General features: G+C 39.1%; 2 protein-coding genes across 4 annotated transcripts; one reads left to right on the top strand and one right to left on the bottom strand.

The window, feature by feature from the left end:
• Positions 1–797: 797 nt before the first annotated feature.
• Positions 798–4,117, bottom strand: LOC117234612 (tetra-peptide repeat homeobox protein 1-like). The gene is made up of 4 exons (XM_033496005.1): positions 3,860–4,117; positions 1,934–2,130; positions 1,607–1,829; positions 798–1,269 (listed from the first exon to the last, which is right to left on the bottom strand). The coding sequence occupies exons 1-4, from the start codon at positions 3,872–3,874 to the stop codon at positions 859–861; spliced, it is 846 nt and encodes a 281-aa protein (XP_033351896.1). The 5' UTR covers positions 3,875–4,117; the 3' UTR covers positions 798–858.
• Positions 2,405–9,374, top strand: LOC117234614 (anther-specific proline-rich protein APG-like). 3 transcript variants are annotated; one of them, XM_033496006.1, is made up of 6 exons: positions 2,405–2,785; positions 2,907–3,001; positions 3,099–3,239; positions 4,341–4,579; positions 6,309–6,561; positions 7,714–9,374. In XM_033496006.1, exons 4-6 carry the CDS (start codon positions 4,535–4,537, stop codon positions 8,202–8,204), a joined length of 789 nt encoding a protein of 262 aa, XP_033351897.1. In that variant the 5' UTR covers positions 2,405–2,785; positions 2,907–3,001; positions 3,099–3,239; positions 4,341–4,534; the 3' UTR covers positions 8,205–9,374. The 3 variants fall into 3 exon arrangements, with proteins under 3 accessions (XP_033351897.1, XP_033351898.1, XP_033351899.1); XM_033496007.1 differs by lacking the exons at positions 2,405–2,785; positions 3,099–3,239 and having other exon boundaries at positions 2,821–3,001; XM_033496008.1 differs by lacking the exons at positions 2,405–2,785; positions 2,907–3,001; positions 3,099–3,239; positions 4,341–4,579 and adding an exon at positions 5,046–5,949.
• Positions 9,375–14,071: the final 4,697 nt, after the last annotated feature.

Below are 14,071 nucleotides of genomic sequence, written 5' to 3'. Positions count from 1 at the left end.
TGAAACGCAATATACAACTCCGCGTACCTTATACGCGTAGAACGTATAGTTGAGAGACGCTGTCACAGGAATAAGCCATGTATGTGACTGTATGTAGATATAGAGGAGGCATAAGGAGGGCTCGGAGATTTATTAGAACACATACGAGAAATTAATATATTTTTAACATCGGTATTTGTATCTTTACAAAATTATCATATAAAATCATTGTAATATACAAAATTATTGGTACTACATTGTACTTAAATGCTAAATGCGCGTGTACCTCGACAGTGTGCATTTTGAAAAGCAAGAGGGATAGAACAAAAAAAAAGAATAGTAAGTTGACAAATATTTTTCCTTAACTATAACAAAAACTGTTCTGTCTTGATTCTAAAATTATAAACTATAATCTTCGATATCGTTACTTAATTACGAGTCAATGTATATAAATACATGAGACATATTATCTACAACAAGTCCTCACTCTTTCACAGAATACTTATTTAAAAGTACTATATTAAATTAACAAAACTTGGAGCTTTTAACAAATGCAATAACACTTATTTTTTAAACTTTCATATATAATTCCTCCAAGTTAATTATATATTAACAAGCCTCAGTTCATTGTAACAAACGAATGTTAATACATTCTACCCTTTTGAATTATGTTAATTAAAACATCCTATCTACCATTTTGAAATTGGAGGAAACTGATCTTCAAAGACTGACTGGGACTATATATCCCAGTTTCAAAGATATGTTTTATCTAGTTCAATGTATACTACAGTACAAATTATTATTGCCTTTATCGTTGGTAGAAAATTCGTCGCGAAAAAGTTAAGGGGTTAAAGAGCCTCTCTCTTGAGAATCGGCGCTTCAATTCTTGCTTCGCTTTTTGTGTTCGTGTCCATGACCGAAGTCGGCAGCGTACGCATGTGGATAGTCGTAACCGTGGCCGTGACCGTACTCGTGGCCGAAACCGTGTCCAAAACCGGCGCCAAAACCATGAACGAACTGCGCGGGCAACGGATGGCCATGCAGCCCGTGGCCATGCAACACAGGATAAAAGTGACCACCGCCATAACCTCTACCGTCGTATGCCGGTGAGCCAACCGGACCAGCGCCAATCAGCGGGATCGGAGCTGGATGGACCGGAATCGGAACTGGAACCGGGACCGGTATTGGAAACGCTTGCTTTACCGGTACTGGATACGGTTGTTGTACTGGCACCGCCACGGGGTGCTTCACCGGTATTGCAATTGGGCGTTCCACCGGGACCGGAACTGCCTATGGATAAGTAGATTTCAAAGATGAATTACCCGTTTTGAGAGGTAAATTCTGTGAATGAAAGTAGTTAGATGGAATGTGGACCGTTTAGGAGGGATTACAAAGGTTAACCTTTAGTTGGACAGTAGCATACAGAGTGATTTCGAAACTGTAGTACAACCGGAGAGGTAAGAATAAGTCGAAAATATAGAATAAAATTTGTTCATACCACGTTTTGAAAATATAGGGTAAAATATGGATTTCAAAAAGATTGTTAAGCGAATATAGAACGAAAATATCGTCGATATCGTTTGGAAAACGAAACGCGAGGTAAAAGAATTTAGGGATGTTTCCTTACCTCGTGTATCGGAATGGGAACCGGGACCGGTCTGTGAATGATCTTTTCGATCGGAACTGGCACGTGATACGGTTTCTCGATGTAAACTGGCTGTGGAACAGGAACTGGTCTTTCCAGAACCACGTGTTTCGTTATGTATACCGGAAACGTTTTCAACAAATTGGCCCCCCCAATTGGTAAAGAAATAGCAGGTACTCTACCGTATGATAATCCGCCATGCAATCTATCAATCACAAAACGTAAGCATCGTCATTCTAGAGATTTCAAGTCAAAGATGATTCCAATCGAAAGTTAAAAATATGAATTACGAAGTTACGATATCATTACCCTTCATGAGCTAAGTTAAAGGGAGGAAATTTGAGCCCTTTCCAACCTGGATCACCTAACCATGGTTGTCCATGACCGTACCCATGAGAATTTGGTATTCCAACCCATCCGCCAGCTTCTGGTATTCCCCGTTTACTTTGTTTCGTATCGTTTGTTTCTGCAGTTAGCGCGTAGCCACAGCAAAGTATTAGGAACAGCTGAAATTCAATGTTTTTACAAAATTACTTTATAATCGTTTAAAGTCAATCCAATTCTTTTTCATTTCCCCGTGCTTTGTATCTTTACACTTCTTGACAACGCAATTTCAACGCAAGTTCTTCTCGCAAATTTAGAGATATCTAACTCACCAATTGAAAAATCAAATGATTCCAAGTTTATCGACTCGTTAGTAACTTTAACTTTATCCTGACATTGTCTACCTTTAGTTTGATTGTTTGAACCGTCGAATGACAGGAAATGGTTGGCTCGCTGTTACCACGAATCTATCACGTTTGTTTAACACAGTGTTGCGGATTTCTTAGCGTACTTGGCTCGGATCCAGGAATGATCAAAGAATCACAATTCATCGGACGTGTTTGTGTTTACTGATCGGTCTCAAACGTTTCTGATCTTTTTTTAAGCAAAGAGGTTAGCAAAGTGAGTTAAAGTAAATTGTACTAAACATTGTTGCCAATATTTGACGCCCACAATATGGAAGCTTAGAAAGAACAGAAGAAAATAACAAAGTCTTATGTTTCATCATGGAAGCACTATTCGATAAAACATCGTAGTCAACAACGCTAATTGTATAATTACTGTAGTACATGTTATAACACCTATACGTACTTTATACGCACACGTAGACACCTGTAGGTACGTATACATAAAATATTAACGAGTCACGTAGTGACTGTACTTACTTACATAATTTAATTTGTGGTCGTTAATGACTATCGATCATTAATAAAAAATAAATAAATAATAACAATTAGAGGACCGAGAAACGTTTCTGGACCTTTGTGCCGAGTACACGTATTACGAATTGCACCTCTCAATGCTACATGATGTAAAATGGATTGTACGAAAAAGGTAATTGTACTAAATTACTACCTTCTACTAAATTACGAGTTCTGTTTGAAACATTTTCCGAATAACCAGCAATTCTTTGAGATAATTGCATTTACAGATTGAAATGACTGACTGTTCTGTTTGCAAGGATTTTAGATTATATATAATTATGAATTATATAAATTACACGTATGAACAACATACAGGGTGTACCGAAAATCGTGATGCAAGTCGAAAGGCGGTGATTCTCCGTGGAAAAGTAAGTGGAAAATGTAGAATGACGACGATTGCCGATACAAGCCTTCGTTTTCGAGAAAATCAACTATGAAATTCCGCCCACTTGACTGTCGTTACTTTTCAAGCGCACGTAACGCAATTTCATAGTCGATTTTTTCGAAAACGAAGAGTTGTATCACGATTCTTCGTTACATTCTGTATATAAAATATTCAATGCGAAATACTCGTTATAATATTCGGCGGGAGAACCAAATCTCTTATATAGGTTATATTTTTTAATTAGATATAAATATTAGCGTCGTATCCAGCGCCAAGGAGTTAATACTCGTGCATATAATATAATATATCAGATTATATAGCCTTACAGAGATAATAGTTCGACGAATAGATCGCCAATTAAAGATTTTGTCATATAACTGCGAGTGGACATTGTTAAGAAACTGGAATTTACTTAGAGATTAGAGATCATTAAATATTATAATAAGCGCTTTAGATATATTATATATTTTTGTATATTATGCGTATTCTGTACATTTTGACACGTCTATATGTATATACGTTATATATTATGTATTATGTATTTCGTCTAATGCTTAAATATCCGCGGTTTACTTATGATACTTGCTGATTTATGTTTCTTACCGAGATCATAGACATTGTGGTCTCGTTGAGGAGGAACTGTTCGTCAAATCGAGAAAAGCGTTAGCTTTATATATTCGCCGTTTGTCGAGGTAAACAGATCGATAGTTCCGGATGGTCCAAGTCAGGTTCCCGTGTTTGATAGGATCAGGAACTCGACCTTGTTGATTGGCGAGTTTTGTATTTCCGGTGAAGAAAGTTGTTAAATACTTACTATAACGAATCTGGTTCACGTTGACGCTGTATTCGATGGCCACGCGTAGCACTGATCTCATATCTTTACTCCAAGTGTTTCGTCGAATTGAAACGTCTATCACTAGACCACGGGGTTTCCCAAAATCAGATAAAAAGACACTTCGACCGACGCAAGATTTATTGTAGACTTTAGATTTACTTTTTTAGATATTAAACTTTCACGATGATCGAATCAAGTATTTGTGATCCTGCGGTTTTCAATCGCGTAATTCTCTTTTTCTTCTTGCAGGTCTGCCCTGAGAAAGTGAACCGGAACGTCCACGAAACGTCGCGCCATAACAAAGCGTAACACGCTGTTAATGAAACACGAAGAGACACAACTATACGTCGTAGGATCGATCGACAGCCTATCGAAAATAAAATTCCGTTTGAAGAAATTGCCGTTGCGCAATTTCAAGTTTTAATACTTATAAGCGGCAGCGTATGTTCTCCGTGAAATCGTTTCATCGACACGATCTTCGTATGGTCGTAAAAATACATAAAGCTTGCTGAAGTTGAGCGAATCGCAATTCGTGTCACGATTTAGAATCGGTGAACGCATAGCATTCTTCGGTTTCTGTAACGCGGAGCTGTCGCCTTTACTCGGCCAACGAGATCAACGAAACCGGCTGGTCCGTTTCTTGCACCAGTGTCGCTGGTTTGTTTCCGCGTTGGCCGCATCCGCGAACTTTCTTAACTTTCATTTTCTAATACGTACGAGCTACTTCTAATGCCGGCCACTACCTTTCATCCATTATTCATCGTTATGAACGCCGGTGAGCGCATAACAGGCTTGTAGTACGTACGTATTAGCCCTACAATGACGAAATACCTGACGGTCAAGTTAGACAACTTCAATTAACTTTCAATTAACCAAGCGAGTCGTTGGTTCGTCAAGTACAAGGTCTCAAGTCGTATCGATACGCTTATACGAAGCAAGTGATTTATTATTTGATTAACTTTTATCGCTAGTAACGTTAATTTTCAATGATTAACCGTTCACGCGGTACCGAATTAATTATTAAATAAAAACAGTTCTGTGTACGAACAAGCTTATTCAAAAATTATCGCGCCGTACGCGACAAATTTTCAAATTTCATTTGTTCGCTTGCAGATAACGCCTTGAACAAACGAACCTTACAACCGACTTGTTTTCGCATCGCTGTAACTCTCTTTGACTTATCCTCGTTAATCATCGATTCGTTCTTACGAACTAAACTCGTCGAATCGTTCCACGATACGCACGTTCAGCTATAACGTGAAGCGTCTTTTCCTAACGCGCGTCTCACGCTTACGTGAAAATACACATTTGTATTCCCTTTTGTCTACGAGCGCAGCCACGCTTCCGCCAGGATATGAAACAAAAATGTCACGAAACTACGCTTCAACCGCATAACCAGGTTGCTATAGAACCGTGTCACGATTCGGCGCATCGCTATTCTTATTAATTTGAATGTTCACGTAGACAATTTTCACCTAGCCGTCGTTCGGCTATCCGAACGATCTCGAAGACGGATACCTCGTCACGCGAAATTGTTCACGTTCGTTCTAATATGTGAATGACGGATGATACCGTCTCGTCCCGTGTTATGCACATAGTCATGCTCGTTATGCGTAAACGAAAGAAAAGCGGTCACGACCGCTATTTGGCCATCACCCAGGATTGGACGCAGCGAAAGTCCATTGAGTTCGAACCAAGACAACGATGGTTCCTTCCTATTGCGATGTGTCACCTGTGCATGCCCTATAAATACTTATGGGGGTCACCGATAGCGAGCGAACGCAGTTTTCCTTCGGCCTCGTAGTTGCGAGCTAGGATTTAGGGAGCGTCTCGAGAATCGATCATGAAGATTATTTTGGTATTGTTTCGTTCGTTCTTTTCTCTTCTCTCTTCTCTTTCATTTATCCTTCGTCTATTTAGTTTATTTACTTTTATCGTTCTTGGAATTTTATTCGTTTCTACTGCCACTGTGTTTCGTTGCTTTTTCGTAAAACAGCGAAATTCGTTTTGGACGGTGATAAAGTACTCGGTGGTTAAATTAGCTGCGAATAAGTGATCAAAGGATTGTTGTGTGGTTTGAACAATTTTCGTATCAACAGTGAAGTTTCAACAGTATGAGCTTATTGTGTTTGTAAAATAGGATAGAACTTTTCTGTTTATTTCTCTTTCTTCTACGTTCTTCGTTCACCATTCACACGATATCCCGTTCGTTCGCAGGTCTTGTCGTTGTTCCTGGCGGTCAGTGCGGCAATTATCGTTGATAAGCACGAGAAGACTAAGCCTGTTGCGTCGAAGAGACACGACAAGAGAGGACTCGTAAATTTGGAATATGGTGTACCCGATCATTCGTACGGTCATCCTGAACCGGCGCCTGTCTTCGAGCCTTCTCTTCCGGACGTGGGTGGACACTTGGAGTCCGTGATCGCGCCTGTAGCACCTCCGCCACCGCTACCTGTAGCGCACGCAGCTCGTTAGTACTTTACTTACTAGTTTACTGTGTTTTAATTATATTGAAAATTAACGGCACGCTGATCACGATGTTAACTACAAATTAGAGTAAGATACAGGAATCATTGATTTGAAACTAATTAACACAAAGTACGATAATCGATACAGGTAGACACAATATCATGAAATATCTAATTTATTTGTCATATTCATGTCACGCGGTTGAATGTTTATTGACGAGATTTCTTTCGCGAGATACAAAACGACATGTAGTACTTCGTTTGAAAAACCGATGGTCACCTTAGTTTTTCTAAAAATATCGCGGAAGCAAGAAATTCGCGTACACTGTCATGCTCGCTATACCTTTACTCTTATCGTTGATTATTTGTGAGAGAAACGTCGATGCAATAAGCGATTATCTTGTATGCGTAATGATAAGAAATTCGATCGCGTTATTACCATTGCTAAGTCCATGTCCGAAATGGGATACACGGTCGTCAAAGAGAAATTCTTGATAACGCCCTTGAGCAACGGTAAAAGCGTGTGTCGAAATTACGAAAGAAAAGATTATTAGTGACACCATTCGTTGTTTAGAACGTGGCTTTGAGCAAGCGATGGAATTTAAACGTCCAATACGAATTAGAATCGACGACGAGAGGGACTTCCTGCGTCTTCTTCCTCTGCCTCTCTGTAACCATTCCATTCGATCGCGCGATATTTAGCACACTTGGTGCAATTTGGTGCGTTAAATATTTTGTTATTGTACAATTAATTGCTAAATCGTCAGGAAGAAATTATTCGCGTATTTTCAAGCTGCGATAAATGCATCCTCTCGTAGAACACGCAACACGGTGGTCATGGTCATCGCGGATAAATATTCGCGCGCATGGCGTTCTGACGAACGAAACATCCAAAGACCACGATGCATCGAGTCGTACAGATCTGCGTAAATATCTAATTTACTAATTCAATTCGTTAATACATTGACGCATTGAGTTGTCGGTTCCCGCCTCAATTCTCGTACAAACCAGCGAATATGGAGGTAGCGCTGTGTCCGGATATCAACGCGAGTACAACCGATATACAAAATGCAGAAACTGGATCGCATCTGGTCGCAAGAAGACGCCAAACAATTGACCAAACTCTGACTGAAATCTCTTCTTTATTTCAACAGCCGCAGTTCCAGTACCGGTGCCTCAGCCAGTGCCGCATCCGGTCCCAGTCGCTGTGCCGCAGCCAGTGCCGCATCCGGTTCCAGTCGCTGTGCCTCAGCCAGTGCCGCATCCGGTTCCAGTCGCAGTCCCCGTGACGAAGCACGTGGCGGTGCCTGTACCAGTCGATCGAGCGGTCCCAGTTCCTGTGGATCGTCCTGTTCCCGTGCCAGTGGCTGTTCCCGTGCCAAAACCGTATCCGGTCCACGTGGAGAAGATCGTGCACGTCGATAGACCAGTGCCAGTACCGTTCGACAGGCCAATCCACGTGCCAGTGGATCGACCAGTAGCCGTTCCTGTTCCAGTACCCAAACCGTATCCGGTTCCGTACGAAAAGGTGGTCCACGTGGACAGGCCCTATCCTGTTCACGTGGCAGTGCCTTACCACGTTCCCAAACCTTATCCAGTACCTGTTGCTGTTCATGCTCACAAGACGCATGGATGGTTCAAGTAGGGTTTCTTCGAGATATCTATGTCGGTTAACCAAAATTTCCTACGTTGGAGCTACTGGCGGTCGATGGTTGTGTACGATAGCGTTGAGAGGTTTGGCATCGTTTCATCGATTTAACGCTTTGGCCATTTCTCGTTTCGCGTGTTGGAATTAGATTGCGGGGTACGTAGCTGTTTAGGGGCATTTGAGGATGCACAGAATTGATATATTGTAGAAAAATATGTAAAATATCCAGAGCAGAGTATTTCTGAGAGTTGTGACAGGCGAAACGAGTCTCTACTCTTTTTAATTGCGTTCACAGAAGTAACTCTGTTTCGAGGGCAGATTAACGCGCGTCGTCTGGTACGTTTCTCTAAGTCTTACCACCGACGATTTCTAAGCATCCAGTCTATCGACCCTTAATAATACACCGACAGTTGTTAACGCACCGACCGAAGTGAGAAAAATGACAGGTTTTTGACAAAAATTTACCACACCAGCAGCGTATTTGGTACAAAATTTGAAACGAACTTGCTGGCGTTTGTAATGAAAAGGAGCTACGGAAAGTTATACAAGAAACTGTATAAAGAATCTGTAGAGAAAAACTAGAGAAAATCTTGGAAAAATTGGAGTAATTTTTGTTTTTAAATTACAAACCAGTTGTTTTGACTGCGTTGGTAGCTCTTGCGTCAACTCTTAACTAATATCGTTGTATTGTACAAGTGGCTGCTAGAATTTCATTTAGATCATTTAATTTTATATGCTAAAGATTTATCGATAATTTTTATCGAGTATTGCGCGTATAACAGAAAGTAAAATTAAACGATCTAAGTGAAACTACTACGACCATTTCTAATCTAACGAGACCAGTTGAGCGTTAAACGACTTTTTCCAACGTTATTTTGGCTAATCGTCCTTCCGAATTTTCTGACACTAGTCCATTCCAATAGTACAGTAATTGTTGCTAAAACGTTAGAAGAGCGAATTGCGTGAATGGTGTACATAGTACTACGCACTGACACTGCCAAGAATTTTTGTATCTTGATGAATCTTTAATACGTTTATTTGTCGTTACATAAACGAAATTTAATACCGTTAAGGATTTTTATATTAACAGTTTTTTCTTCTTTTTTCTTTTTTGATACGTTTGTAGTTGTACGAGCGAGGATTAATAAAGTTCTCCCTTAGAAAGTATGATTCGCTTGATTTGTAGCGACCTTGCACGAAGAAGAAAGTTACAGCTTAGAAACTTTCCTGTACTAGGATTTCTTTTGCGATAATTTTGCATAGATCAACTCTTTAGTCACGTTGAAATGTCAAACAAGTAATTTCCATCGATTAACGTATTAAGACATGTAGGTTATGTAATTTGAAAGTTCGTTTATCCACGATTCATTTTAACTAAACTATCAATGAGATTCGTACAGGTTCCATACGGAAATATATTAATTCCTTTTATTCCTTCAACTGTAAACAGTCGATATATCCGATTTTATATTAACGATCGATAACCGTATATAATCAAACCAAATTTCTTTTTCCTACATTTTCTACGTATTCTCGATCGCCACATTGGAGATGCGACTGTTCGGACGAGAGAATTTTCAGGTAGCGAAACACGCGCGTCTTTATGTGATTCTACCTTCTTCTGTCAGTCCGTGTTTCAACAACAATAATACGGAAACAATTACAAGCAAGAAAACATAACGTAGACATAATACTCTACATAAATATTTCGTACCGATAAATCTGAGAAATTTCCAATACATCAAACTGCGTCGAATTGTATTCCGTATGCGTCGTAAACCTAAATGTAAAACGCCTAACCTAACCTAAAATGTCAGTCTAAATGTAAAACGCGAGAAGAATTTATTGTCGCTTGCACTCGAATATTTCTTATTGATCCGTATACGAATAAATAATAACGAATAATAACGAATTAACGAATAATACGAAAACAATGACAAGCGACAAAATACAACGTAGACGTAATATTCTTCCAATTACTCGCGCATTCTACATAGATATTGCTTTATACCGGTAAATCGTTCAGAGAAATTTTCAATACATCGAGCTGCGTTCAATTGTATTCCGTTCGCGTCTCAAACCGTCTAAGTATAAGACGCGGGATGAATTCATCGTCGCTTTCATTGTAATATCTTTTTAGCTCGAGCTTCTAAAACGTTGATAACAGTAGTAACACCATTGCGTGCCGAATAATGCCAGTTGGTAAGACGAGGCGTCTTAATATCCGCTTACGAACGAGAGTGTATATGACGTTAGAAATTGACAGCGATATTAATAAAATACAATCGCACGTCCTTGGCGCTGCCACTTTGTTACACGTAGGATTCAAGTGGTTTATCGTAAAGTCACACCTAAATGTGTAAGACGTGCATATATCGTTCTATCGGTAAAGGTCAGGTAATTCCGCGTAAGGTGCATTATATGAGGCGATGCGGACACGACACTATAGAGGGTGTTCGGGGCGTAGAAAAGATTCAGGGGTTGATCGTTGGAGCTGAGATAAGACAAAAGTCAAGAATAAAAAGATGGCGTTTTCGGCCTTGTCTTTTGCTTACTGGCGATTAAAGGATTATGCGTGTTCTTGGCCAATGTACAGATCGCTGAGAAATTGAAGTGCCTTTGCTCGGTAACTTAGGTCGAAGATATTTGTAGCGTAGATTCACTTCCCGCGATTTTTTTGAAGTTGTTACCATACGTTATGCGGCATATCACCTAAACATAGTTCCATTTTTAGGGAAGATAGTCTTAGTAGCTAGTGAAGATATTCGTGTTAACAATCTTTCTGGTCTTAACACGGATTCTCTATAGTATTTGTTTCTCTTTAAGTGTAATTATAGTTCAGGTGATGGAAACTTTTATTAAAAAAAGACGAGTTATGCAGAAGTGTTTATGACGCATCGATCGATCTGGCGTATCATTTCCTATAAAACAAAAAAAAAAGCTTGAATCATTGAAGTGAAAAGATTGTCAGTTTGAAATACTGAAAAATAAGTGCTCGCGTGATCCGCGATCCGAGGAAGATAATCGCGAGAAATCCTTCGATTTTTCATGCGATTTAATTCCAACGTTTTACAGCATAATTAATTAACAGTTTCGATAATACGTCGAGTTTTTGATCCGATCTGATGCTGTCGCGACTATCCTTAAATTAAGAAAATACGTACCAAGGAAAGCAATGTCTGATAAATGTAAAATCTGATATACAATTATTATTGTTCTTGCATGATTATTATTTTCGAAGTATGGCAAAACCGAGGGGTTTTATCGCAGTGGAATAGAATGGAAATAGACGGTTGAAACGTATCGAAAAGGAAATGAAACGAGTCGTTGCGTGTGACAAATGTAATAATAGGTAACGAAACACGTTTACAAACGTTTACGTAAATATATGCAGATTAATCTAGCGCTTGATTCGAGAAGACGTCATTTAGCTTGCTAATAACTGAGATTTAATACACAGCAAACGATTGTATTTACTTGGTTTATGTGTCGAGTCATAAAACTAGATGACTCGCGTAAATTATTGCCGAGATGATTTTATAGACATTTCTAAGCGAGTATCGTTTAATTACATAAAATTATGATAATTACATTGTATATATATCGACGATGTTTAGGATCCTATGCGTAATTATAATACAGATAGAACAACAGAAAGAAGGAACGATGAAATAAGTGGAAGAATAATTCCTTTAAAATTGCAATTAAGCTACTGTATGCTATATATATATACAATGTAATAATAGTGAAAGTAACGATTAAAATTCATCGTTATTTATTCGACAAAATGTCGTATATATATGCGTTAATAGAGCGACACGAATGGCATTAGCATAAAATAAAATAATTAAACAGATACAACAGTTCGGTTAAACATAGTAAATATGCATCGTTTTGTATTATAAATTGCACACGTAAAACTTTACAATTCCAACGTGTTCCACTAACAGTTAACTATAGAATGCTCATATTTAATACATTCTTCTGCACCTTCGCGCTCGATAGGCGTTACACTTGACACCAAAGAACAACGTAGTGTCGTGCACAGGTGCAAATCTATAAAAGCGTCGTTCCGTTATACGAGAATCGCACGTTTCGTTATACGCTTAAATCCAGTACATCGATGGGAAATTTAATTTTTCACGGAATCCAATGTCAGAGAAAGTCTAGATGAATTTTATAACGGAATTTATGCAACGTTTCAATTTCGATTGTTCTGGTCGAGTAAAATATTTTCTAACGTCAGACTAGTCGAAAATTTAAATCTCTCACCTGCGTTTAGGACAAAGCGTACAATTTTACTAGAAAAATTGTTTCAGTTTCAAACTTTTATTCCGTAGAAATCTTTTTATTATAAAATCGACCCTGTGGACTCGGCGTGGAATCTGTTGGAAAGCGATATTTGGAGACTGATGGTTGAGAGATTGAAATTTGTCAACTCGATTTTATGTTTCGTTTGAAACGAATAATTTCAACAAGGTCAACCTGTCAAAGAACCCGAGAAGAACGACACCCGAAGAATAAAATTGTGAAAACGCAAGCGAAGCAATGGTTTTACGTGTAACGATGTAACACGTTGTTTCGTAACGCGTACAATTAACTTATCCGATCGTAGTTTATTTCTTACAGAAAATGAATTGCGCGAAAGACGATATCTTGTCGAATGATGCGTAAAGCGTGTCTTAATAATTTCAGCGTTGCGTAATAATTTAAAAATGTTTTGAAGATATCACGCTATTGTTAGCATCGCACACTTTTCCCCGAGTTGAACATATTTCTGTTTTCATCGTTTACTGTTACGATCATGCACACCACTGTCGAGCAGACTTTCTTATACATCGTGTGACCATTAACTAAGCAAAAATATCTAATTTCACAATATCTCGTTGTTGTATGGAAGACGAAACAGCCGGAGGACAGTTTCAGTCGATTTGGACGCAGCATAAGAAAATACAGAGAAAGAATAATTTTTCTTCGTTCGTAAATCAGGTCGCAAAATTTCCAAGCGAAACGATCGGTAATTTTAACGTTCGATAAAATCGTTCGATGTAATTGACGATCGCCCTTATGCCACGTGCCTCTTCGCAAATCGAAAATGTCGTCAACAGAATCCGAAGTACATCGACCAACTCCACTTCTTTCACGAGGCAAAATCAAAATGTCAGAAAATCGTATTCGCGAACTAACGCGAAAATCTTTTCGTCTTCGTGCGACACGGATGTCACGCTGATATAATATTATCCGTTGTACCGATCCTCGTTTGCGTGAAATTTTGCGAAACTTTACAACGCAAGAGAATCTGCATGTTTGTCCCGTTACGTTTCCAAAGTTGTACCATATTATCGTAAAAAAAACGGTACGTAGCAAAGTCGTAAAAAAGCGTGCACAGTGGCTACAGAGAGTATCGGCAGGTCGTTGCATTTATTCTTTCGTTTATTCCGTTTCAGCGCTCCCCTGGTGTTTTGTAAAAATGCAGGTGGGGGAACGAAGACGATAGAAGAGACGAGACGCGAACAATGTTGAAATGAAACTGTAATATCATTTACACGCTAATTAATTAGTATGGCTAATCAGTATGCTTTCGCGTAACTAGGAAAATTTGCAGGTTTTCAGATTCGCGAGGATTAAACCGATTGGAAAAAGAAGCGTAGAAGACGATGGAAAAGCGCTCGGTTGGAAAATGAGGATACGCGTCCGAGAATAAGGCGGCTGATACTTTCCATAGTCTTCGTACGCCGGAGTGAACTTTAGGAAAGAGGAGAATGCGAGGAAAATGAGATCGAACGATATATCGTAGGTTCGTATGGATAACGAGAGAAAATAGCGAGAAACAAGTGCGAGAAAATGGAAGGAGAAATAGAAGA

This window comes from Bombus vosnesenskii, unplaced genomic scaffold (assembly GCF_011952255.1).
Source record: "Bombus vosnesenskii isolate JDL3184/JDL3185 unplaced genomic scaffold, Bvos_JDL3184-5_v1.1 scf7180000013305, whole genome shotgun sequence".
NCBI lineage: Eukaryota > Metazoa > Arthropoda > Insecta > Hymenoptera > Apidae > Bombus > Bombus vosnesenskii.
The sequence above is the reverse complement of the archived record's forward strand: the minus strand, read 5'-3'. Positions and strand labels throughout refer to the sequence as shown.